Here is a 23,156-nt window from a genome sequence, read left to right as displayed (position 1 = left end):
GTACGGTGGTGTAGAATACATCAACTAAACGGTAAAGCTCGTTTAAACAGAATGAGTGAGTTGCTTGCAAGTATTAGAGAGTTCTTCGGAAGTACTTGCAAGCTGCTACTGTGTTAAGACCTTGGCTGGATGTCGAGGACATGGATTGTCCGAAGGCATTTCAAATGATTCTTCTGCACTACTGACAGGGACTAGCAATTGCAACTGGGATAAGCGGTCTCCCCATAGAGTCAATTGTGTTAATGTATCATTCTAGAACCGAGAATGTTAGAAATAGGAACACTGTCACTGTCGCGCTGCTGTCTATCTACATCCTCTTTTGGTGGTAACACGTACGTCTGTGGCTGAGAAATTGACGTCTTGCTCTAGTTCATGCGAGTCGACTGGGACCATAATCCTGATGCCACGACCAAGCTGACCCACGGAAGTAATCCCTAGATCATGGATAATACAACCGTTTCTTCATTTACCAATATTTCTCGTACCAGACACACGTGGAAATGAACGAGAACATTTATTTTTGATATTCGGTATGTCGAAATAAGAAGGTTTGCCTCTGAGATCATGGTGGTCCCAACATTGTGCCATGTTCTTGATCCAAAGCGTGACTCCATCGTGGGAATAAAACAGTGCAAGCACGCCATAGTCCTTTTATGGAAAGTATATTCGTCAGTATTCATAAAAATGATGAATTCGGTACCGAATAAGGAAAATATAGGGGCACGTGATCAAAGTGGTCTCATAGATCACCTTTGAACCCATTAAGTACAAGTCATCTGCTGGTCGTTAGTCACTCACTACTTTTCTCTCTCTCTGATCATGGATTCGACCAATCCTAAAATGTTCTTACAAGACATTCCAACACCAGAGCCAGAAACACCTTTTAGGCCGCGCCAGCCTTACCGGTTCTCGACCCTCTGCGCTACAGTCGAGAATCCTTCTCAAAAGGATCAATATGGTTCTAGCTCTGTACCAATATACCAAACTGCCACCTTTAAGGGTGTCAATGGACAGTATGATTACACTCGCAGTGGAAATCCAACACGCAGTCATCTAGGTCGGTGTCATCTCATCGTATGCTCACTAATAGCCTTATTGTGCTCTCTAGAACATCATCTTGCCAAGATATCATCTGCTGCTCATGCTTTTGCTGTATCTTCTGGCATGGCCGCCCTCGACACCATCTTGCGTATACTCAAGCCTGGTGATGAAGTCATTGCAGGAGATGACCTTTACGGCGGTACTAACCGCATCCTTGCTTATCTCAAGACACACGGCGGCGTCACCGTACATCATGTAGACACCACCAAACCTGACACTCTTCTTCCTTACATTAATCCTGAAAAGACCGCCATGGTTCTCCTCGAGAGTCCAACTAACCCTCTGCTCAAAATAGTCGATCTTGCCCGTATAGCTGCTGATATCAAGGAACGCGCCCCCAATGCCGTCATCGTCGTCGATAACACCATGATGAGTCCCTACTTGCAACGCCCTCTCGAGCATGGCGCAGATATTGTGTACGACAGCGCTACCAAATATCTCAGTGGGCATCATGACCTTATGGCCGGTGTAATTACCTGCAACAGGGATGACCTTGCTAAGGTATGCGATTCGTCTTTTGCTTACTCCCCTTTTCTCATACCCGAATCAGCAAATGGGATTCGTTATCAATGCTGCTGGCAATGCACTCACTCCATTCGACTGTTTCCTCCTTCTGCGAGGATCGAAGACCCTTGCCATTCGCATGGATCGCCAGCAAGCTACTTCCATGCTCGTTGCTCAGATGCTCCACCGCCTTGGTTTCAAAGTCCACTACCCCGGTCTCGCAGAGCACCCTAACCGTGATGTACACGAGCGAATTGCAGACGGATATGGTGCCGTCCTCAGCTTCACTACTGGCGATAAGGCTCTAAGTGAGCGCATCGTCGGCGCGACACGTCTATGGGGGATTAGCGTTAGTTTTGGTTGTGTCAACTCGTTAATCAGCATGCCATGCGTCATGTCGTATGTTATGTCAGTCTTATTTTCCTCGATCGTTTTATTGATGTTTCCTTAGACATGCGTCTATTGATCCTGCTACCCGTGCTGCGCGGGGCCTGCCAGAAGACCTGATCCGACTTTGCGTTGGTATCGAAGACCCAGCTGACCTTCTCGACGACCTCGAACGTGCTCTCCTGGAGGCTGGCGCAATCACCCTCACCGCAGGCGGGGACTTGCACCAAAGCTATGTTCGGACGATCCCTTCAGAGGGCACTGCGATCTCCCGTGCCGTCCAGAAACTTGCATTTAACGGGTCTGCAGAATACACCACAGAGTACAATGATGACAGGGAGTGGTTCGTCAGCGCACCTGGAAAGGTAATTCTCTTCGGTGAACATGCTGTCGTGCACGGTGTCGTGAGTTTCCTCCTTTATTATCTACTCTGCGCATTAACAGATCCTTTCAGACAGCAGTGGCTGCAAGCGTGGATCTCCGGTGCTATGGCGTTACGACGCCTCGTCATGATGGTAAAGTCAGCGTGCACTTCATCGATATTGATAGCTTCACGCAAGAGTGGGAAGTGGATGACCTCCCTTGGGATGCAGTCACTCCCGTGCGGGTCGGTGATTTCCACCCTGATACTCTGGACCACAAGCTCGTTGATGCGATTACTACTCGTGCATTGTCTCCCGAGGTTCTTGCAAAGCCGAGTGCACGGCAGGCGTGTATTGCGTTCCTGTACATGTACATGATCATGGCGCATGGCGGGAAAAGGTGAGCCCTCTGCTAACTAGACTTTATCCGATGGTTTATCAAAAGCCGTTAGACCATCCTTTAACTTCTCCGCTCGCGCCACACTTCCTGTCGGCGCAGGCCTCGGTTCCTCCGCATCATTCTCCGCCTGCGCAGCCACTGCTCTCTTACTGTTGTACTCCCGTATCCAACTCCCAGCACAGCCCGCCCCTACCACCGATGGTCACGTCCACGTCTCTCACGGGGGTCGGCGTGCAATACCGCCAGCACTTGCTGAGGAAGTCAACCGATGGGCATTCGTGAGCGAGAAAATCTTGCACGGTAATCCCAGTGGCGTAGATAACTCTGTTTCGGTTTTTGGTGGCGCACTTTCGTATACCAGACCAGGATTCGGCAGGAAAGCAGGCATGATTCCCATTCAGGGGTATGTTTAGTACCGTTGGCGTTTGTTGGTGGATTACTGATTTGATTTTTTTGCAGTTTCAAGTCTCTCAAATTCCTCTTAACGGACTCGAGGGTACCAAGAAACACAAAGCAGCTTGTGGCTGGTGTGGCTGCGTTGAAGGAGCAAGAGCCCGAGTTTGTGAATGGGCTGCTTAGTGCAATACAATACATAAGCGATGAGGCGCAGCGTGCGCTTGCTGATCCCCAGTTATCACGGCAAACACTACTGTCAGCTCTATCGGTACGTTCCTCTTTTTTGTCTATTTCTGGAATGCTCAGGAAATATACTCTTTCAGGCTCTCATCGATGAGAACCATGGCTACCTCGTAAAACTTGGGGTATCACATCCATCTCTCGAAGCCATCCGCTCCAAGACTGCCTCCCCTCAATATGCACTCAGTACAAAACTCACTGGTGCAGGAGGTGGAGGTTGTGCAGTAACTCTCGTTCCTGATGGTAAGTACCCTCTACACATGTTTGATCTTCACTCATTTACCCCCTCTCAAGACCTGTCGGAATCCAGTCTTCGTGAACTGATGGCAGCATTGTCCGGGGATAGCTTCGTGCCCTACCTCACGTCAGTCGGCGGAAGTGGTCTCGGCATCCTCTCACCGTACAACCAGCCTCAACCGCTGGCGACGCCCCCCGAATCGCCTTGTGAGAGCGAGGCCCGTGCTGGAGCTGTTGAATCATTGCGCGATACTTTTACTGGTAAGGCGACAGCAGATCTCACGGCGTGGGCAGATAATCTGGGACGATGGCTTTTTGTTTGAACGTGAATCGAGGTATGCTGTGATTATGAGTACGATGAGTGTATATATAGAACGTTCTTGTATGATAGATGCTGTAGCAATGGTTCCAATGGCATGCGCGCGTAAAGACGTGCATCGATGTGGGCCGCGCGAGTAGAGCATAAGATAGCATTGTTATGACAGACGAATTTCGATTGCGATGTTAACCAATGCACTGCGTTCACTTTCTCCGTAGATTGAGATGGGGTCATCCCTAGTCTACTCTTTGACAGATCACCCATCTAGAACGGAACGGCAGAATGGTATATAGCCACTGGACAATATTCGTCCGCTCAGATGAACAGACGCCGGGGTGCTGAAGCCTGTGGATTTTGAATGCAGCCTCGTCGAAGACAGGCCCCGGTAGGGGTACGCCCTACATCATTGCATATAGGGATTTGAGTCGGGGTCGCGACACACTGGGGTCCCAAGACTAGACAGTAATGTCACTCAACGGACAAAAATGGATACAAAAAAAAGTAGTTGGTCCACTTCTGCTGAGTCCAAAGGTAAAAACTGTTGTTCATCGAGCAGAGATTTTGCCAACGTGAATCATTACAACTGACATAGGCAAAGCAGACTGATAGTTCACTCCTCTATTGCGCACTGGAAATATCTGAAAGGCGTATTTTATCAAATATTACGTTCAGATTTTTTGATGACTGTCAACAGCGGACTGGTGCCAGCACTTGTATAGTATACTTACACAGGACGTGCAAATCTCTGAAGCAGACGGGGAGAAAAATCAGGGCGGACTGGTAAGATGCATTAGGCGCCGCCGGTCGGGTTCGTGCACGGATGTGGTGTAGTATGGCAGTGAAGATCGCAGCGCGAGATGGAGATGGGACAGGGCAAACAAAAGTCCTGTATCAGCGCCTACATGAGTTAAAAAATCCAACTCTAGTGATACTCACCACACAAGCCAACGCATTGATGTAGCAAAAAGAGCACAATATGTTATGACAGAACGCGCTGCTGCCGCCCCTAATATGGACGCCGATGCAAGTCCACATGGAGAAAGTGCGGGTAAGTAGTTACATTCTTCAAAGACGGCCAACGAGTTGGCATCACTGCTCCGTATGATCAAACCTTGCGAATTTGGGATGTGGAGAAAGCAACGTAACGTTGATAGTAGGAACTAGGAAGAGGCGGTATACGAGGAACACACTAAATCGGTGCAGACGATAGGCGAATTACGAAAGGTAGATCGGATAACACCGTCGAGAAAGAAGAGTTTTCATAATTTGCTATTTATATCTAAGTCAGGGTTTCCCTGATGTTTTGAGCCATGCACGATGGTTGCAACGTTGAGATGGCATGTCTGAACAATCTGCTGTTCTGACTGTACATCTGATGGACCTGATTGATCTGATTTCAGATGAGACCAAGACAAAATCTGATGAGCTGTGGGCAGATGGCAATCCAGCCAAATCAGAAAGTTCACCTAATGTAGTAGTAGTAGTAGCTAATAGCTATGAACAATGTTCTCGCATGATATGAACTACCTACAACAAATCTCGCACGACGACACTACCTTTGCATCGTGTATTCGTCCAAATTTCTTGTCGAGATCGTGCGAGGGCGCTGGTTTCAGTTGGCGGTGCACATGCGGCACTCTCCGGACGTCTCTCGCATTCTCCGGTTTTGACTGAGCTGATATCATGATGTTAATACCTTCTAGTGTTTGCGCCACGGCTTGGCATCCGAATAGTGGCTCCGGGAGTAGTGACAGGGCATCGTACGCTCACTCAGACTAATTGCTATAAAGTTATGGATGGCAGTATACTATCTGCACATATTCCACAAGCCCCATCCCGATATGACCATACTCTCAGATGATCCCGCTTGGTGGCCGATCATCAATTTTTGTCGTCTATACAACTATTTTCTAGGTTCGTGGAGAGCAATTTGGATGTCGACGGTGACATCTCAATATGTTTGACTATTGCTTCGCAGTTGCGTGCTCCACTGCAGTGATATACGACTGGGGTGAGCAAGATAATACGTTCCGAGGGATTATGGATACTATGTATTCAATATTCAAGCATTGACGTTCGGACAAGAGGTAAGTTCAAGTGTCATGACCTGCGCATCTCACTACTAACTTAGAATGCTTTAACAGTTCGAATTGATCTTGGTGAGCAAAGTCCTGTATCTGAACAAAATTGCGTGATGCAGTTGACTCGGGGCAGAGGCCACGTTGGTCCTTCATGACTGTTCTTTATATCTGTGTATGTTATTGTTACGAGCGCAGTTGGAATCTTGTGCTCAACATATGCTACATAGGTGCGCTACATCGGAATACAATATTTTATGTACGTTTTCAAGGTTACCTACACTGCAATGTGCTAATAAGTCATCTCTCTCAACCAGCATTAACATACTGCGTATGTGTCCTCACATGTATTTGCTTCTTCTGACCGGCGGCATGCAGTATTGCTCTCTATTACCGATGTAGTGCGTATTCTGCACCGATGCCTGCCATTTCCATTAATCTCATCTTACTTACTACACTCCTATATAGGGGTGAGTGATATTCACGGTCGGCTTGTGTCTTCAAGGTAACGACTTCAACAGCTGTGAGTGCATTTAAAGTATTTATTCCACCACCAAGTAAATGGTATTCCAGGCACTGTCCTTTGGTACATACAGGTATGGAATCCTGTCATCGTCAATGCCATGTTGGGTGGTGAGCCCACCCGTGGTTTCCTTCCTGACATTGACTTGACTGAAATATCACCCAAGGCATTATGATTGCTCGGATTAATGCCATGCATCAAGGATCGAAAACATTGTTCATCTTTCTTGTTGCAGCCTTACTAGCATCCACAATCGCCTCCGGAGTTATGATGGTCATTGCGAACCTGGGTGTTTCATCGCGTAAGTTTTAATCGTTGATGAAAGTCGAGCACAAGAGACTCACGGACATTTACCAGAGAAGGCTGTCCTTTCCGGCTTCCATACCTGCATTACCGACATTGACATTGACATGATGTATCTGATTTACGAGAGTGTGATATTCACTGTTGTATGGGAGATCCTCGTCTTGTTTCTTGCAGTCTGGATTGTTATAAAGCACTTCCGTGAACTGCAACAATCGCCGACAGGATCGACCATTGGGGACTGTTTCACGATATTAATAGAGAGCCACACGTTTTACTTTCTAGCGTGAGTTCTATAGGTGATTTAGACGTTGTTATCCTGTTTCACTGAGGTTTCTCATTTGCTAGCTTTGTTACCATGACTTGCTTCACACTTGGCTCACTGGCTCCAAATATCACGGTGCGCCGACCTGTGACTGGCATCTGCGGCTGATCACCATCTCATCATTTTTCCGCAGAACACCACGGAACGTCTTATTTACTTTGGCGTTTGGGCAATTGCCCAGATATTGCAGATGTTTGTGCTGGGACCGCGTCTGATCCTCAGCGTTCGAAAATCTCACGCGAAGTTCGTAGCCAGGGCCGACGGGGAAATAGGCATGACGTCCATTGCTTTCCATACCGGTGGAGATCTGTCGATCGGGGGAGATGCGTTGACGTGTAGCACATGGAACGATCCAAATGATTAACCACGGTACTGTGCGGGGAGCATGCATATTTATTTGTTCCGCTGTGATATTTAGCTTCGTCGCGCTATTTGGTGTTCCGAAATCGAAGACAGAACTTCTTGTAGTACTTATACATATTTATTTGGTTCGTGGTGATAATTTAGCCTCGTCGCGGTGTGTATTGTCTTTCCTCGGGCTAGACCGAGGACCGTACATTTCGCTCCTCATTCAGCCCACCTGCATTTTCAATATTTCAGGATCTAGTGGCTGCTGCAGCTTGTTGGTTAGCTGTAGTCAATTCCCAGCCTGCGCCGTGTAACGAGCGGGTAAGAGGGTAGCCAGAGGACACACTATTTCTGTGGTAGGTTACAGAAGTATGAACATGATCATTGGTGGGTCTCAGACCGACTCTTCACTGTCGCATACCTCGTACACTGCCATGGCAGTGTGGTCCAGGGCCAGCAAAGAACGTGAGGAGAATGTAATTCCCGCTACAGTGTGTAGTGGGTATTATGGTGGGGAGGTTAATGTCGTGTGAAAATGGAGAACAAGAGACACGGGAGGGACAAGTGCAAGTGGAGAAGCTACAGCGGACGACGAAGACGCTGACATGGACCAGAGACAGGAGGTGAAGAGAGAGCGCGAGAAAATATAAACATATCGAGAATCTCTAGCCCCACGGGATAAGACGAACCGCAAGCGGGTGGTGACGATCGTGAGACGGAGGACATATATCTGCGGGTCCAGGAATTCTGGGACCAACTTGCTAATAAACACATCTTGCGATGCCTCTCCTTCCACCTATCAATTTCCCGCGCTGGCTCGACGAGAACCAGCACCTACTCAAACCTCCTGTGAACAACTTCTGCCTATACCGGCAGAAGGATTTTACTGTGATGGCTGTAGGTGGTCCCAATGAGAGAAACGATTATCATGTGAACGAGACCGAAGTGCGTCTCTGCGATCGCTAAGATAAGAAATTGTACCGATTTCGTTTTTAGGAATGGTTCTATCAGTACAAGGGTGGTATGCTGCTTAAAGTGGTAGATGGGGTTGAGTTCAAGGATATCAGGATCGAGGAGGGAGAGATGTTTTTACTGCCAGGTACGTTGAGGACTCTTATCATCGTTAGATGAACCGATTTTATCAAAATTACGTTAGCCAACACACCCCACAATCCCGTCCGCTTCGCCGATACAATCGGAATTGTTATCGAAGCTGCTCGTCCGGATGAGTCTCATGGTGTGTACAGATCCTTACTGCGCCAGATATTGTGTCTTGACGCTTCCCCGCACTCAGACTCCCTGCAGTGGTACTGTCGTGATCCTTCCCATACCAAGCCAACTATTATTCACAAAGAGACCTTCCACGTCACTGACCTTGGAACGCAACTGAAGCCTGTTATCCAACGCTGGATGTCGACCGAAGAATTGAGGAAGTGTAAGGAATGCGGGAACGTCGCTCCTGCCAAGTAGTAGTACCCCCGCGTGAACTGTTTCGCGTTCTGGTGCTAGTATACATGTGAATATGATAATGGAAAAACTATGCAAACCATAACATATTTCTCTAGAAACATATACGATAACTGGCATATCGGCCACTGGTTTCACTAGGACGAGTGATTTTGACGACTTGGCCTCTCCGAAGTCCATAGTATCGTGCCACGGGGTCGGCCAGCTGTATTCGAGGAAGCTGGGTCTCCTTCAGCCGACTAGGTGGATCGCAATGTGAGAACACGTAACATCATTCTGAGAATATAACGTACTATTTTTCAAGAAGTTGTTTTTTCTGCTCGACAGTCAACACCTCATGCCGCGGGACCAGTGTGTGATGCGTGATATTGACGAGGAGGTCGGCTTCTGAGAACTCCTCGAGCCGATATTGTTGGGACATCGCCGCAATTACCTGCAAAGCAAGCGTAAGGTTGCTACCGCAAGAACATAGAATCAAGCTCGCACTTTTCGCGCAGATGGAGTCATGTTGCCAGGAAAGATAATGATCCCCCGCATAATCGACTTCTCCTCGAGAATACCCAGAAGCCTGTATGTTCACCCTACATCAGACGAACGGGCACAAGGGGCGTACATAGACGAACTTCCGCATTGTTTTAACGCCAACGCTTTTCTCGTCTGAAAAGAATATAAAAATCTGGTCTGTTGGATTTTCTCTGGAGTTCGTGAAGAAATTAAGTTGGTTTCGACTGGAAATGCGTGTTAAGTCATCTGCAAGTGCACGGTGCTGCATAAATAACCACAACTGACTCGACGCTGCCTCCACTGTTTGCATAGTGCGACCTGAATGTAGTCAGGTCCATGTTGATCTCATCGTCCGAGACTTGGTACCCCTTCGTCATTGGCTCGTTAAAAATGCACTAATACACCAAGGAACATGATTTCGCACCCTATCTTTTACAAGTTCATGTATTGTCCGATTGACCTTCCATAGTTTCGCAGTTTCGTCCTCAGACATCCTTCAGCTTGAGGGGAGTAGCCGGCAAAAGTAGTATTGAAACTCAGACGCCCAAAGTGATTCTTGACGAACCTCTCAATGCCGCCTCCACCAACGACCTCTAACGGCAATGCAGCAGCACCTCCACCAGCGACGATTCCACTCTCAAATGCGTTGATGGTAAGCCAAGAATCAGTCTCTGTGTGCGTGTGCTGACAGGCCTGTTCCAGACAAAGTTGAAGCCCGCGAAAATCTTCAAGGGAGCCGTTGAGTCGACACCGCCATCAACGCCTGTTGCTAGACCACATCAAGGGCCACGACATATCACTGCTATCACATTCGATGACCGGGGAGATCAAGTGTTGACTGCAGCTGAAGATGAGACTTTTCGGTTGTACAGCTGCAAGACGGGCAAGCAAGTTCTTGACACTCTATCTCCCTCTGGCCACTAATTTTTGATACTGCGCTCAGACATCTCAAAACGCTGTACTCTAAAAAATATGGGGTCGACCTTCCTCGTTTCACACATAGGCATACTACCGTCGTACACGCTTCGACGAAGGAAGACGATACAATTCGGTATCATTCACTTCACGACAATAAATACTTGCAGTATTTCAAGGGGCACAGCGGACGCGTCGTCTCCTTAGAAGTCTCACCCATCGACGATGGTTTCATGTCCGGCTCAGTAGACAAAACGGTTCGATTATGGGACCTCCGAGCCCCGACATGTCGCGGACTCCTGAACCTACCTGCATCGCCCATCGTCGCGTATGATTCCAGTGGGTTGGTGTTCGCAGTGGGCGTGAATCACTATTCACGGATACTTCTGTACGACCAAGCAAACTACGACAAAGACCCGTTCTTGACCATAACGCTAGAAGATCCCACTCTCGCCCTAGTCAGCTACCCACCTCGCCCGATATACATGACGTCTCTCTCATTTTCGTCAAACGCGAAATACATCCTTGTGGGCTGTTCTGGTGATGCGCATTACATTTTGGACGCGTTTGAAGGTCATCTATTGGCCAAGTTGGAGGGCCACGTTGGGTTGGAGCGGCGACGCATCGATGCCCCGCAGACTATCGACCCCTCGAAGGGCAACAGCGGCGAGGAGGTATCTTGGACGCCGGATAGCAAGTATGTTGTCAGCGGCAGTTTGAACGGGAAAATAATCATATGGGACGTTCAAAACTTGCCTGTGCGGTCAGGCGTCGTTGATCTCAAGGCTCATCCAACGCGGCTTCAGCCACTTACTACTCTTGATGGCCATCCCGGTCCGTCTAGATGTGTGAGATTCAATCCTCGGTTAGCTATGATTGTATCTGCAGGGGCGGAATTGGTAAATATCTCGATCTTTCATCGTCTACGTATCTTGTGCTAATAGCACACTGTACAGGCTTTTTGGCTACCAGACCAGTCAGCAGATAATGAGGAAATCGCGAAAGAACTTCTGCGAAAAAAGTAGAGATAAACTTATTGTTGCAGTATTGTGTATGTACGGTATAGGCTTTATTCTTCAGATTTCAAACAATTAATATTTATTGTGTGATGATAGCAATGAATGATGGCTAGTGTACAACTTGAAGATAATTCAATGTCTTTCCCCGAATTTAGGTAAGAATCGATCCCGCGATCCTGCTGGTAGCAAACAATACATACACTACACTGTGACTCGGTGGTTCACGGAGTAGAAACTAAGAAAGCTTGGCCAAAGAAATTTTGTTATTCTGCGTGTCCACAGAGAAATACGCATTCTTCAAAAACACATCTCCGACCTGCCGAAAGGAGTCAACGACCGATGATACAATTGAAAAGAGCCACATACCAGCCACTCCGTGTTCGTCCCGATAGTGCCAGGTTGAATACCTGCTGTGCAGTCACCAGTTGGGTCATTGACGTCGACAGGCAGTACCGCCATGTCTCTGGGGTCAATAGTAAACGAGGCATTTCCAAAGGAAAGCGCAACGCTTGTATTCGACGTGCACGAAATCGTACACTGCTGAGTATCACATTTACCACCAAGCATGGCTATAACTGCCAGGGCGTCTGCCGGAGGGGCGATGATGAGAGTGGTACCAGTGTCAAGAATGGCAGTGCGCCCGGTCATGCCTGTGTCTTGTCCATTGACCGTGATTGCATCCATAGCGCCCTCCCAGAACCCTATCTTGCTGACATTGGGGATAGTAACAAGGGTGTTGGCGACGAATTTAGTGGAGTCCAATCCGCCGAATGTAACTTGACCGTCGTTGAGTTGATCAGCGAGACGTGAGATCTTGAAAGATGAAATAGCTGAGGAGATGAGACCATTGGACGCCAAAGATTCGACAGGAGTGGGGACCTTTTCATTGGAAAGTGTCTACAAAAAGAATCCATGAGTACGTGTCGGTACCTCAAGATCAACAAGTCGACTTACTGACTGGGCAAGACCCATTAGCCCATCAAAAGGCACGGTATCTGCAGAGAATTGTACACTCTCCTCGTTTGCTACGCCGAAGGTATGCTTGTTGAGTTGCAAACCCGCCATGTTGACGTTATCCTGGCAAAGAACACCAGCAACGGATCCAGACCCGTAAGTCACGTTGAAATTTTGATTGGACTGAACGAAAGAGCTTGACGACTTAGAGCCAAGGAAAGTATGGTTCCCCTTGAACTGCTGTGAGCAACTTATAGCAGCTGCTACTGATAAGGACTTACACAAGTACCCTGCTGAGATTGGCAAGTTTCACTACCGACCCAGAAGTCGGCGGAACCAGAGTCCATGAGAATATTGAAATTCTGGGGGGGAGTACCAATCTGGATAGTTGCAATATATCCGACATCATCCGCACTGCACAATAATCAATTGACCCATTTCAGCAGAAGAACAGCCAGACTCACTCAATAGCAAGACCAAGAGTGTTGTTAGCAGTAGGAATTTTAGCAGGAGTGAGACCACCATTTTCGGCAGCTTGAATGTCGAGAGCAGAAACTCCACCATCAGTGCTAGTGGAAGAAGTATTGCTTGCTGCCTGTGCAACATGTTTGGAATTACGCCAATAGCGTCTGCTAAAGTTGCTCCCGGTCGCCGTGGTAGCACTACTGGGATTGACTGAACCGCTTTCAAGAAGGTACATCCTCTTGTGCATCTCTGCACGGAGTTCATGTTCAGCAGGTTCTGAACGTCCAGTCATACGTGCAAGGCGTTTATTGCCACGGTTGATGTGTTGTTGGAGAAGCTGTGCCATCAAAACATCAGGGGCTACACGGAGGTGATGATCATATTGGCTCACCAATTGTGGGTGGACATCGGTTCGTGGAACGTGTAACCGTTTAAGCGGCATTGTAATCGTCCTTGGGTTAGCCCGGGCCAGCCTCTGGTGATGCGCCCTCGCAGGGATTGCATCAGATGGGGTACTGTGTAAAATGCATGCCAGTAACACAGCGAAAACGATTGACAACTGCATCACGCGTGAAGAACTTCAAGTTTGCCAGTACAAAAGAGTGAGAGAAAAACAGGAAGAGCAACGTCGACTAGCGACAACTGGAACAGTTAGCAAAGTAGTCGGAACAGAATTTGAGATCGACTGGCGAACTATCAGTGGAAGAATGAAGCCGGAGAAAGACAGTATGGCACCAGGCCAGAGTTCGTATAAGTGGAAAATGAGAAGGTCCTGAGTGGACCGAAAAGTGGGGGACTTGAATGATTTATATGATTCTTAAGTACATTGTACACTGATCAAGCTTTTTGTCTTTCTTTCTTGGAAGATCACGATTACATAAGCATATGTATAGCTTAGTATAGCCTAGTACAGCCCGGCAGTCACTTTGTTGTTCCGACGGCAGCATCGCGTTGCCAGCAACAAGACAACAAGCAAACAACGAGTGTCCAAAAAAAAAAAAGGCTGACAACCTCTGACAGCTCAGCTTTTTATTGGACCAAGAGCTTCATATAACCTCATATAACTCGGAAGTAAAATAAGTACACATTCGCCTTGTCTTCAGGGTCACATCATCTACATAAAACCCACTGGCAGCACTCAGCCTAGCGCTCAGCGCTCAGCACCGCTCTCACAGCAATATGGAGTTCCGATCCAAACGTTCACAGGAGATATCACGTATGATGAAATATACCATATCGGAATCCGGATGTATGTTCGAGCCTCAATATGAAGTACGCTCCTCGACAACTTCAAATGCTACTGACCATCTATGTCACTTTCTACGCCGACGCGACATATCAGGAGTGCATGATGTAGCACAAAAAACCGCATCATATTGTGAGAGGATCACGCCGAACGACGAATCTGGAACGTAGAGAAAGGGCCATTGGTAGGACAGCCATTCGAGGGACACACAATGACAACATGTACTCAGTTGCTCTGTCGCCATGGGATGTCGAGTGCAAGCATGAAGTGTTCGACCCGTTGGTGAAGCACACAGACAGAGTGCATACTGTACTTCTCAATGTCTCGCCCGATGGCCAGAGACTGGCAAGCGGGCCATGTGATTGCTCGGTTGTTATGTGGGGTGCCGAGACCGGTGACACTCTACGATTCTCGTGAATGTGCAAGACACGGCCGGTCTGGGTGCATGTCCGGGGTAGACTCCATATCTGTCTGCGATTAGGTGTGGGTACCCTTAGCTACTCCAAGCGGAGTTGGATGACAAACTGCCCGCCTTGCTAACGTGAATGATTACATCTGCCAGTGAGACGGAAAACCAGACACCAAATAGAACCCGTCAAGAGCGACGACACCGTCTCCAGGTCGCTTGAAATATCGTGAAGGCATGTTTCCCCAACTGCGTTTGCTGATAATCATTCTGAGAGACTGTCAGGCCTTGTCCACTCAAGCTCAAGCTGGGCAATCTGGCGCCAGCGAGATGGAAAACTCCCCCATGAGGTATAATGTATCGTTATCAGGCAGACGGCCAGGTAAAATAAGCATACACCAATAAGATGCATCAGTCGCTGCTTGGGTCCTTGCCCCGGATATGGCTTCTCATCGATAACCGAAGCGCGAGGAGTGCCTTGCAGATGTGAGATATTGAGTAGTACAGAACAGAACAGAACATAAACTAGGTTGCAAAACAGACTGGAGCACATTGATGGCTCGCTGTACATACAGCAGAATGAAGAGATTGTAAAATATAACGCGCGTTTATTCCCGCTACGTGACATCATGATATCTGAGCAGTATCAGGAAGGACACATCACACAAACGTTGCAACACCACCATATGTGATATCCATTGTTGTATGCAAATCTTCAAGTTTCAAGTCCATCATACAACGTCCATATCTAAGAGTATACATCAAGCAACACGATGAGATACAATAGCTACGTCCAACGTGCGATAAGGGTTATGCAATAAACAGATAAAGGATATACCAAGCGATAACGAGGAGAGGAAACACACTAAAGAGGGAATATTTGATGCAAAAGGAGTGTCGATGATATGAAGTGATTCGGCCAAATATATATCTACGAGTGAAAGAAACGAGTGTTGTGATCATAGAAAAAGCAAAAGTTCGTGAAGAATCGCAGCAATTACTAGATGACGGCAACAGGAAGTTAGCAGCAGCGATAGATAAAGGCAAAGGGGGACGTACAGTTGTATGCTAAACTATGTCGCATTACGGGCAGGAACGATATATCCATAGACCAATTTCTTCGGGTCTTGAAGATCAAACTTGCGACGTCCCTTCTTAGCACGGGCCTTGCTTTCAAGGAGCGGTCTGCATGTCACTTGATGCCGATCCAAAGAATCGGACCTGGACCACCGCTTGCCGCAATAGGGGCATTCGTAGGACGTAGTATAGTGGATGCCCTCGATGTGCCGGCCCAAATTGAGCATTGCCTTTGGTTTCGAGCAACCCTCGAATTTGCAGAGAGTCGTGCCTTTGGATTCGACACCGTGCCAATGCAACAGGTGATCTGCGACGAGGACTTTGTTCATTTCTACAAACAGCCCACAGGGCTGGTCCGTCCACTCGCATGCTCGTACGCAAGTCATCCCTGCGGGTAGTTCATTCGTAATCTTGACGGACCGCTTGGAGTAGGAATCATCGAGTTCCATCGCACCAAATCCCCTTGTTCGAAGAAGATTACCGTGGGCATCGTGGGTCCTGCGACTGCTGATGTCTACCGGCTTCGGGTCGTGAACAGGTACAGCCATGACTACGGCAGTGGCGTCCGCTAGTCTGTAAAAACCAAACTTTCCCTCTCTCACTTCGTCTTCGTCGTCGTCCAAGCATCTGCGCTTGCGCGTGGCTGGTGCGGGAGACGAACTCGAACTGTCTTCCTCGTATGTAACGGTATGACGAGTTTTACGCTTGGGACGTTTGGCACACGTCTGCCCAATGGGAGCTGAGGAAGATGGCTCCAAGCTGCTATCATCACTCAGATACATTGTCGCGTCAGAGTCAGACGCGGACGGCAAAAAGGTTTCGGTATCCGACATCGTGTCCATGATGGCACCAGCGTGTGCGTTTCCATACGTGCGAGGATCTTCCGCTACCCAACGCTCTAGATCGACGACGGTAAGAAGGTGATTTTGAGTAAGATTAGGTCCATTCGCATACGAACCGCCATTATAGCCAGGCTGGAACCATGCGTGGCCCTCCAGCGATAGTTGAGGAACGACGGTGGCCTGCTGAGAATAGTATTGGTTCTGGTCCATTGGGGGAAACTGGGGGAGACCAGCCACCGGAGCGGTGAATTGGTTCAACGTCGGAAATGACTCCTGATTGTCTCGGATGACCTGCAAAGCCGCTGAAGACCTGGAAAAAAAAAAGAGAAATAGTTGGCACTCGGTTGGTGGCACGTACCACTGATGCGCCTTTAGGTATTCATGTTCAGCACAGGCCTGAGCCCACCTGCCAGAGGTCGTTAGTTCTGGCAGATGTTTTGAAGCAGAAACACATACTCAGCCTGCATGGCGGCTATATCGTTGGGATGAGCAAACTCTTGGACGTTTTCCGAGACCATGTTGGCATTGGCTTCGGGTTCTATTCTAGGTTCAGAACACGGAAGGATAGACCGGCTAAAAAATCATGAGGTGAACCGCGTCATCCGACTCGAGAGTGAACACCAACCTATCCAACGACATCTGAAAATTGTTGCATGAGGCACTAAATGCGGAAGGCATCATCAGCATATGGATATACCGAGTCGACATGTGAGTAGACTTACCTAGACATATCAATGATTTGGACAAGTAATATCAAATGGCTAAGATGAAGTGGCAAAGGAAAGAGGACGAGAGATAGAGAAGTGAAGGAGAGAATGCCAGGTTTTTAACCTCACAACATGTGGATAAACGCCATACAAAGCGCGTCTGTGGATGAGCATTATGCCCCGACAACATGTCGTAAAAAGGCAAGTGTGTGTGGTCACTCCACCATAGGAAACATATCTGTGGCGTCTATTCAACTGCTTTGAAGCACCATGCGTGCATCAATCCACAAAAACACAAACGTTTCACCACACATCGCTCATCCTTTGTCAGACCTAGACGGGCGTTCAAGTAAGTACTGGCGCTTACTCACTAAAGGGTATGACATTACCGGTGCGTGCAACAGTACAACTCCATCAAGGTTCGAAGTATGGCAACAGTGAGATTTTCGTGAAGGATAGTCACGGCACACTCAACTACAACCGCGAGCTTTGACAATGGTAAAGCTCGAAAGAGAAACATACGACCTCCAGTACAAGCGGACAGCTGAATATTGCGCGGTAGAGGAACATAAGAAGGCGCGTAGCACCAGGCCTGAAACTTCTGACATGTGTAATGTCAGTTGCATGTTTAATTGTAAACGTGCAAAGACACTTACCTTCGCTGTTCATTTCGTTGTGAGCCAGCCTAGTCCTTGCCGCTGAGGTGAGAATTGGAGGACTTGATATCATCTAGTAACCACTTAATGGACACCGAAATACTTTTTCAGATCGAAACCATGGTTTGACATTAGCGTTTATGTGAAGATAGTAGGAGCTAGGTGGTAATGCAACAGAAAGAACGCAGTCCGTAATACCTTCATTATCATGGGGGTAGCATTCTCTGGACTGGATGTCAACAGCTTCATTTCAAGTTGAGGATACATCACATATTTGTTCAGCCTGAGATAGGCATATCATCACGTGCGACTTTGTTTATCACAATTCTGTCAGAGGCATGTGCATGAAGCCGCACGCATAATACAAGGTTTGTGTTGATATCAGAATTCACCGTGGTAATTGTAAATCAGTTGTGCTAGACGACTTGGAGCGAAGCGTACGCGTTGTTTTAGTCTGTTGTCTAAAGGCTTCCGAGAGTTTCTTTATTCGGAAGCTGTACATTTCAAATCACTAGGTTCTCGACAAGTTCTTGACCATGTTTCAATGTGCAACCTCGTACAGGTTTCTTCAGCAGGCCAAAGGACTGGCAGCCAAAGGTGAACGAGGATTATATTCCTCCTCTTTCTCCCACTCCTGGCTCACGCCCATGAATTGTCAACTCCGGACAGCATGGACTCTTATTTCGAACTTGTGCTTCAGCGCTTCATCACTATTCAAGCGTAAGGCATGGGTGCTCATAATCCAAATCGCACCCTGTCGAATGCGCCGCCGTCCTCGAAGTCTGACGCGCTCCAAAATAGCAGCTGGAACACGCGAAGATGGACTGTCCAGGAGTTTCTCGCTCCTAAAATTGTTCTCTTACCAAGTAGACTGGACACTCTCGATACCGGTTTTTCCGACCACAAGGAGTCTGTCACTATCATGCAGTAGTTGGAGGGTTTGACTGACATAGATGCACGGGCGCTCGTTGCCTTCTGTTCAAGAATGAGAGGCGCACGAGAGAAATATAATGGACATTTAGCCGTGTCACCACGTTACGGGTACTAATTATTGGGCATTTTCGGTGTCCATTTACCTGCCATCTACGGAGAGAAGATACGGAACGTGCTCAGAAGTCTCTTGCAGGAGCTCATTCAGGTGATCACTGCACTGGACTGGGTGAAACAATTATCCAACTTCAATTGTTGTCTGCCAGCCGATATTGTCTCGTAGAAAGCTCCGCCATGCTCGTCGCCAGCTCTATCCGAACACAATATCTCCCAGCTGTGACATTATGTGGCTGTGAAGTCCACTTTGAAACTGTATAGCATACTGGGCAAACATCAGTGCTTTACGTTTCGCAAACTCCAGATTGCAACTCCCTTGCATCGCATTTCCGGTCACCGAACTCAGATGGAGGCGCGGTCACGACTAGGAGACATTGTTCTTCCCTACAACGACAAAGGTATATGGGCTCTAAGTCCTGCTAATCACAACAGAAGACCAGCTGGGAGCGTTTTGGCGCACTTTCGCTGTGGCAGCCGCGTAACAATCACCTAGCTGAATCGCGGTCTCATTCGTGACCGTTGAGGTTGCTCGTTCGTCTTGGACAACCTTTTGCGCAGCATGGTGGGGAGTACATGAGGATTGCGTCAGATTATAATATCATCACACGAGTTGGGGACATAACATGCCATGATGGACTCGTCAAGACGCCAGTTGTATTATCTCTGACACAGTTTCATCCATACCTTGAAAGTATCTCTGCTGTACACAACGAAAAAAAACTGTAGTACTGGTCAATTTCATATCAAACTACTCATATATATATATGAACTAAATAAGATTTCAGGGTCTTGTAGCTTCAATTCTTTAGCTGTGGCAGTGTTGTGGGAATTCTCGTTGTCCACATGCCACCACCAGAGCAAGCCTCCAATATTTGTCACATCGTGACCTAGTATTTACGGATCCAAGGATTGTAATATTCGACCGTGTTCAGATGCTAAACCTCTCAACACTCCAAACCTATCTTACACAACTACTTTCACCTACTGACACCATTCACACTGCACTCCTTCTGACACCAGAGGGTGCAATTGTCTCCTTTGCCTGTTCGTCAACGGCTAGTGGAAATGGGAGCGATCAAAGAAATACAACGCGCATGGTTAAACATCCTAGCAGCAATGGACATATGACCCCTCCTAATGCTCACGCGTCAAGCGCCAACGGACACACTCCGCCACCATGCCGTACTCCACCATTACGCGGGAGCACAGAATGTAGTACATCTCCGCACGCGCTTGGTAAAGCTGCATCAGGTAGCGGATTTTCCCAGACGATGTGTTTACACCGGTCGAAAGACGAGATATGGATATTGGCCGGGCTGAGTGCTGAAGTGTGGGCTGAGACGAGGGGTGAAGAGGGGGTTGGGAAGGGGATGGGGATGGTTGAGAGTGAGGTGGGTTGTTGCTTCTCTTTTCTTTCTGAGTTCACGCGTACTCCTCTACTTCCTCCCTTTATGCGAGCGTTTACTGACGAGTTGTGTGTAGCTTGGACGAATAGTTGTCGTCCCTGTCGATAATACTAGTCCGGAATTACAAGATGAAAGAGAACCGCTGCTATTACTCGCTGTAAATGGTGGCGCAGAAGCTGATTGGAAGACTATGTGTGCAAAAGTGGGCCTCTCACATACTGATTCTCTTTAACACTGATGCACTGCCAGGCCAAAAAACTAGGAGCATACCTTGCCCCCTCTGTAAACAAACATCGCGGCGCTATCGAAGCGTCTCCGCTGAATCAGACGTTGGCTACTACGAACAAGAGCCGGACGAGGAGTACGACCACGTCACCAGGGGGAGTTTTACGGTAGTCACTCTGAAGCGCACGATTTGATGTGTGCGACTTGATGCTGCACGTCCGCGTCAGCAGCCAATGACAAGACGCGGTTTTGTATGCACACGACCTATGGTTGGTGGCGCCCTGCATAACGATGAACTAAAATAATAATACTACGGATACCGTACCGCAGGATGTAGTATCACCTGAGTTGTATTTTTGTATAATGGAGCGCTCTGGACAAGCTCTGGAGTCGGATTGATACGTGCGCGTGATCCTCGGCCAGCGCGGGAAAAATAGAAAACGGGAAATTAGCTGCGTTGCATTTCCGTCACTGAGCACATCTTGATTGTCGTCGAGCATGGGGTCATGGTCGTCTGCAGTAACGGCGAGCATGCGTGTAGCGTCTAATGCGCGTAGAATTACACGACCCCGAAGTGCACGACACCACAGTGTACTAGCTCAGCCTCGTCCCGTTCCCTCACAAACGTCAACGTTGGCAAAAACAGACCCATATGTTCTTCTCGCGCCGCACCTCGAACAGATGCGTACTTCCCTGCTTACTCTCCTTGGCAGTTCCCATCCTTCCCTTAATGCCATTGCTCAATACTACTTTCTCCACCCCTCCAAACAACTCCGGCCCCTCCTCGTCCTCCTTTTCGCGCGTGCAACCAACGGACTAGGCGCTGAATTCTCTCAAGTAAACTGGGCAGCAGACAATGCAAGAGCACACCAACAAGAGCTCGACGCGCCATTGACTCGGAAAGATATCCTATGCGACTGGAACCCCAGCATGCCAGATCACACCGCATCATTCGAGAGCGCGTTCGAACTGCGCATACCCCCCGCCCAACCACCACCATATACCCCACAACCCCCACCCCTCCATCAAACTCATTCCCAGGCACTCACTCACACTTTACTTCCTACGCAGTTGCGCCTAGCACAGATCGTGGAGATGATACATGTTGCTTCTTTACTCCATGATGACGTCCTTGACAAGTCCCCCCTTCGTCGTGGCGCACCTAGTGCACCGGCTGCATTTGGCAATAAGCTAGCGGTCCTTGGTGGCGATTTTCTGCTGGGACGCGCCAGTGCTGCCCTGAGTCGGCTAGGGAGTCATGAAGTGGTAGAGCTCATCGCGAGTGTCATCGCTAATCTTGTAGAGGGTGAGATTTTGCAGATGAAAGGGAGTGGAACCGAAGCTGCTCCCCATCCCTCGTCGTCTGCGACTAGTGCAATTGACCTTAAGGACATTCATACTTCTCCTTCACCCTCGTCCTCCGATAAATGGTCGATCTATCTTAAAAAAACTTATTTAAAAACGGCTTCTCTAATGGCTAAAGGCGCACGGGCTGCTGTTGTGCTAGGAGGATGTAGAGAAGGCGAGGTGTGGAAGGAAGTGGCCTATGCATATGGGAGGAACTTGGGTATTGCATTTCAGGTGTGTTCGCACAGTTCTTCACGTGTCTGCTTGTGCTTTTGGCACTTCACTTTGTCACTGCACGCGTCATTCCTCTTCGCTACTTCATCTCGTCTTGTCACATTGCAATCCATCCCCGTTCGTACTCATTCCTTGCCCAGCTCATAGACGACACTCTCGACTTTTCCTCCTCCACAGCCCAGCTCGGCAAACCCGGCTTTGCAGACCTGCGCCTAGGACTCGCAACAGGACCCGCACTCTACGCAGCCGAGGAATTCCCAGAGCTCGACGCCATGATCGAGCGGCGGTTCGGTAAGGATGGCGATGTTGAGAGGGTGAGCATTACTTCCCACCAACTACATTTGGACAATCGCTGACTTTTATATTGCTTTCTTTGCGTCGTGCGGTGTGTAGGCCCTGACGCTGATCTCGTCTTCCAATGGTGTAGAGCGCACGCGTGAGCTAGCGCGCGTACATGCTGAGAAAGCACGGGAGGTGTTGACATTATTGCCTAGAAGCGAGGCGAGGGACGCTTTGGAGGCGTTGACGGAGGGTGTTGTGAAGAGGCGGTGGTGAGGCCTGTAGAATTCCCATATGTTGTGCCACGACGGGACCGGGCGTCATCCGTTTTTCAATCGATGATTAAGAATAACAACATACGTGGGTCGTCGGGACGCATCATTAACATGCCGCAGGCTCTCTGTCGACTTTGCGTGATTGAGAGATATAATTTTATCGGACCTTATCACGATTGAATGAATCGTTAGGAACTTGAATATAGGCTCGTGACCATCGGACCTATAAAGCTGTGAAACTAAGTGTATCCCAAAGGGCTATGATCGTAACTTTACAGTATTCTGACAATTTGAGGCTTAGGCATTTGGTACTTGAGTGAAATTCTATGCTGCTACAAATAATAAAATTTAGGACAGTGGTTATGAGAAGGTTCAGGTGTGAAAAGGTTCAGAAATGCGGAGGATTGGGAGGAGACAGTTAACAAAGGTTTCAGCACTTCACAGCAAGCTTTAGCTTATCTCCTCAGTGGCTTTACTCCCCTTTGCTCCCTATTTACTCCAAGGCAGTTAACTTTGGACTCCCCTACTACCATGAGGCTGACTCGAAGTCTCTGCTCTTGCA

At 48.3% G+C, this 23,156-nt stretch overlaps 12 protein-coding genes across 12 annotated transcripts; 8 read left to right on the top strand and 4 right to left on the bottom strand.

Annotated features, from left to right (window-relative positions):
- The first annotated feature begins 778 nt into the window (after positions 1 to 778).
- On the top strand, positions 779 to 4,181 carry F5147DRAFT_688143 (Cys/Met metabolism PLP-dependent enzyme-domain-containing protein). Its single transcript, XM_041436888.1, has 9 exons — positions 779 to 1,057; positions 1,109 to 1,602; positions 1,652 to 2,004; positions 2,057 to 2,396; positions 2,447 to 2,754; positions 2,807 to 3,157; positions 3,214 to 3,418; positions 3,474 to 3,633; positions 3,685 to 4,181. Exons 1-9 carry the CDS (start codon positions 820 to 822, stop codon positions 3,948 to 3,950), a joined length of 2,715 nt encoding a protein of 904 aa, XP_041294446.1. The 5' UTR covers positions 779 to 819; the 3' UTR covers positions 3,951 to 4,181.
- A 1,231-nt stretch (positions 4,182 to 5,412) lies between these two features.
- On the top strand, positions 5,413 to 7,717 carry F5147DRAFT_110127 (uncharacterized protein). The gene is made up of 13 exons (XM_041428073.1): positions 5,413 to 5,860; positions 5,925 to 5,957; positions 6,014 to 6,033; positions 6,091 to 6,105; positions 6,161 to 6,199; positions 6,255 to 6,283; positions 6,342 to 6,355; positions 6,403 to 6,429; positions 6,598 to 6,657; positions 6,714 to 6,848; positions 6,905 to 7,136; positions 7,199 to 7,250; positions 7,309 to 7,717. Exons 1-13 carry the CDS (start codon positions 5,743 to 5,745, stop codon positions 7,537 to 7,539), a joined length of 1,005 nt encoding a protein of 334 aa, XP_041294445.1. The 5' UTR covers positions 5,413 to 5,742; the 3' UTR covers positions 7,540 to 7,717.
- A 586-nt stretch (positions 7,718 to 8,303) lies between these two features.
- Positions 8,304 to 8,993, top strand: F5147DRAFT_574401 (3-hydroxyanthranilic acid dioxygenase; the record flags this gene model as incomplete). The annotated part of the gene is made up of 4 exons (XM_041431219.1): positions 8,304 to 8,468; positions 8,520 to 8,622; positions 8,680 to 8,760; positions 8,818 to 8,993. The coding sequence occupies 4 exons, from the start codon at positions 8,304 to 8,306 to the stop codon at positions 8,991 to 8,993; spliced, it is 525 nt and encodes a 174-aa protein (XP_041294444.1).
- Positions 8,994 to 9,084: 91 nt separating this feature from the next.
- On the bottom strand, positions 9,085 to 9,987 carry F5147DRAFT_574257 (RNA polymerase; the record flags this gene model as incomplete). Its single annotated transcript, XM_041431207.1, has 6 exons — positions 9,085 to 9,229; positions 9,284 to 9,423; positions 9,477 to 9,558; positions 9,614 to 9,718; positions 9,780 to 9,862; positions 9,919 to 9,987. 6 exons carry the CDS (start codon positions 9,985 to 9,987, stop codon positions 9,085 to 9,087), a joined length of 624 nt encoding a protein of 207 aa, XP_041294443.1.
- A 54-nt stretch (positions 9,988 to 10,041) lies between these two features.
- On the top strand, positions 10,042 to 11,504 carry F5147DRAFT_688123 (WD40-repeat-containing domain protein). Its single transcript, XM_041436887.1, has 4 exons — positions 10,042 to 10,146; positions 10,197 to 10,381; positions 10,438 to 11,308; positions 11,366 to 11,504. The coding sequence occupies exons 1-4, from the start codon at positions 10,066 to 10,068 to the stop codon at positions 11,432 to 11,434; spliced, it is 1,206 nt and encodes a 401-aa protein (XP_041294442.1). The 5' UTR covers positions 10,042 to 10,065; the 3' UTR covers positions 11,435 to 11,504.
- Positions 11,485 to 13,673, bottom strand: F5147DRAFT_633836 (acid protease). Its single transcript, XM_041432850.1, has 6 exons — positions 13,239 to 13,673; positions 12,847 to 13,184; positions 12,664 to 12,796; positions 12,383 to 12,613; positions 11,795 to 12,325; positions 11,485 to 11,744 (listed from the first exon to the last, which is right to left on the bottom strand). The coding sequence occupies exons 1-6, from the start codon at positions 13,410 to 13,412 to the stop codon at positions 11,664 to 11,666; spliced, it is 1,488 nt and encodes a 495-aa protein (XP_041294441.1). The 5' UTR covers positions 13,413 to 13,673; the 3' UTR covers positions 11,485 to 11,663.
- A 980-nt stretch (positions 13,674 to 14,653) lies between these two features.
- On the bottom strand, positions 14,654 to 15,101 carry F5147DRAFT_688117 (uncharacterized protein). The gene has a single exon (XM_041436886.1). The coding sequence runs from the start codon at positions 15,068 to 15,070 to the stop codon at positions 14,765 to 14,767; it is 306 nt and encodes a 101-aa protein (XP_041294440.1). The 5' UTR covers positions 15,071 to 15,101; the 3' UTR covers positions 14,654 to 14,764.
- A 121-nt stretch (positions 15,102 to 15,222) lies between these two features.
- On the bottom strand, positions 15,223 to 16,823 carry F5147DRAFT_688116 (uncharacterized protein). The gene is given in 3 exon segments (XM_041436885.1): positions 15,223 to 15,465; positions 15,476 to 15,499; positions 15,559 to 16,823. The coding sequence occupies 1 exon segment, from the start codon at positions 16,626 to 16,628 to the stop codon at positions 15,573 to 15,575; it is 1,056 nt and encodes a 351-aa protein (XP_041294439.1). The 5' UTR covers positions 16,629 to 16,823; the 3' UTR covers positions 15,223 to 15,465; positions 15,476 to 15,499; positions 15,559 to 15,572.
- Positions 16,824 to 18,508: 1,685 nt separating this feature from the next.
- Positions 18,509 to 18,712, top strand: F5147DRAFT_574293 (uncharacterized protein; the record flags this gene model as incomplete). The annotated part of the gene is made up of 1 exon (XM_041431209.1): positions 18,509 to 18,712. One exon carries the CDS (start codon positions 18,509 to 18,511, stop codon positions 18,710 to 18,712), a length of 204 nt encoding a protein of 67 aa, XP_041294438.1.
- Positions 18,713 to 18,829: 117 nt separating this feature from the next.
- F5147DRAFT_574413 (uncharacterized protein) lies at positions 18,830 to 18,994 on the top strand (the record flags this gene model as incomplete). Its single annotated transcript, XM_041431221.1, has 1 exon — positions 18,830 to 18,994. A coding segment is annotated over one exon (165 nt), but the record flags the coding sequence as incomplete, so codon positions are not given.
- A 674-nt stretch (positions 18,995 to 19,668) lies between these two features.
- Positions 19,669 to 20,858, top strand: F5147DRAFT_688107 (uncharacterized protein). Its single transcript, XM_041436884.1, has 3 exons — positions 19,669 to 20,219; positions 20,311 to 20,436; positions 20,484 to 20,858. The coding sequence occupies exons 1-3, from the start codon at positions 19,761 to 19,763 to the stop codon at positions 20,628 to 20,630; spliced, it is 732 nt and encodes a 243-aa protein (XP_041294436.1). The 5' UTR covers positions 19,669 to 19,760; the 3' UTR covers positions 20,631 to 20,858.
- A 57-nt stretch (positions 20,859 to 20,915) lies between these two features.
- Positions 20,916 to 22,811, top strand: F5147DRAFT_688105 (terpenoid synthase). The gene is made up of 3 exons (XM_041436883.1): positions 20,916 to 22,040; positions 22,181 to 22,354; positions 22,434 to 22,811. The coding sequence occupies exons 1-3, from the start codon at positions 20,958 to 20,960 to the stop codon at positions 22,593 to 22,595; spliced, it is 1,419 nt and encodes a 472-aa protein (XP_041294435.1). The 5' UTR covers positions 20,916 to 20,957; the 3' UTR covers positions 22,596 to 22,811.
- Positions 22,812 to 23,156: the final 345 nt, after the last annotated feature.

Source organism: Suillus discolor (assembly GCF_016758755.1).
Source record: "Suillus discolor strain FC423 chromosome Unknown F5147scaffold_19, whole genome shotgun sequence".
NCBI classification, from domain to species: Eukaryota; Fungi; Basidiomycota; class Agaricomycetes; order Boletales; family Suillaceae; genus Suillus; species Suillus discolor.
This window is presented reverse-complemented; position numbering and strand designations above follow the sequence as displayed.

Bases quoted from the DNA above. Each gene is read 5' to 3' on its own strand.
- F5147DRAFT_110127 (XM_041428073.1), top strand. From the start codon at position 5,743: ATGGCAGTATACTATCTGCACATATTCCACAAGCCCCATCCCGATATG. The intron at 5,861-5,924 runs GTTCGTGGAGAG...ATTGCTTCGCAG, and splicing joins TCTATACAACTATTTTCTAG to TTGCGTGCTCCACTGCAGTG. The intron at 6,658-6,713 runs GTGAGCCCACCC...ATATCACCCAAG, and splicing joins CGTCAATGCCATGTTGGGTG to GCATTATGATTGCTCGGATT.
- F5147DRAFT_688107 (XM_041436884.1), top strand. From the start codon at position 19,761: ATGCTAAACCTCTCAACACTCCAAACCTATCTTACACAACTACTTTCA. The intron at 20,220-20,310 runs GTGGGTTGTTGC...AGTTGTGTGTAG, and splicing joins TGGGGATGGTTGAGAGTGAG to CTTGGACGAATAGTTGTCGT. The intron at 20,437-20,483 runs GTGGGCCTCTCA...ATGCACTGCCAG, and splicing joins GGAAGACTATGTGTGCAAAA to GCCAAAAAACTAGGAGCATA.
- F5147DRAFT_688123 (XM_041436887.1), top strand. From the start codon at position 10,066: ATGCCGCCTCCACCAACGACCTCTAACGGCAATGCAGCAGCACCTCCA. The intron at 10,147-10,196 runs GTAAGCCAAGAA...GGCCTGTTCCAG, and splicing joins CACTCTCAAATGCGTTGATG to ACAAAGTTGAAGCCCGCGAA. The intron at 10,382-10,437 runs GCAAGTTCTTGA...TACTGCGCTCAG, and splicing joins TACAGCTGCAAGACGGGCAA to ACATCTCAAAACGCTGTACT.
- F5147DRAFT_688105 (XM_041436883.1), top strand. From the start codon at position 20,958: ATGGGGTCATGGTCGTCTGCAGTAACGGCGAGCATGCGTGTAGCGTCT. The intron at 22,041-22,180 runs GTGTGTTCGCAC...TTCCTTGCCCAG, and splicing joins ACTTGGGTATTGCATTTCAG to CTCATAGACGACACTCTCGA. The intron at 22,355-22,433 runs GTGAGCATTACT...TGCGGTGTGTAG, and splicing joins AGGATGGCGATGTTGAGAGG to GCCCTGACGCTGATCTCGTC.
- F5147DRAFT_688117 (XM_041436886.1), bottom strand. From the start codon at position 15,070: ATGTACAGCGAGCCATCAATGTGCTCCAGTCTGTTTTGCAACCTAGTT.
- F5147DRAFT_688116 (XM_041436885.1), bottom strand. From the start codon at position 16,628: ATGGACCAGAACCAATACTATTCTCAGCAGGCCACCGTCGTTCCTCAA.
- F5147DRAFT_633836 (XM_041432850.1), bottom strand. From the start codon at position 13,412: ATGCAGTTGTCAATCGTTTTCGCTGTGTTACTGGCATGCATTTTACAC. The intron at 13,185-13,238 runs GTGAGCCAATAT...TTGATGGCACAG, and splicing joins CCGATGTCCACCCACAATTG to CTTCTCCAACAACACATCAA. The intron at 12,614-12,663 runs GTAAGTCCTTAT...CAGCAGTTCAAG, and splicing joins AATCTCAGCAGGGTACTTGT to GGGAACCATACTTTCCTTGG.
- F5147DRAFT_688143 (XM_041436888.1), top strand. From the start codon at position 820: ATGGATTCGACCAATCCTAAAATGTTCTTACAAGACATTCCAACACCA. The intron at 2,755-2,806 runs GTGAGCCCTCTG...AAAAGCCGTTAG, and splicing joins ATGGCGCATGGCGGGAAAAG to ACCATCCTTTAACTTCTCCG. The intron at 3,419-3,473 runs GTACGTTCCTCT...ATACTCTTTCAG, and splicing joins CACTACTGTCAGCTCTATCG to GCTCTCATCGATGAGAACCA.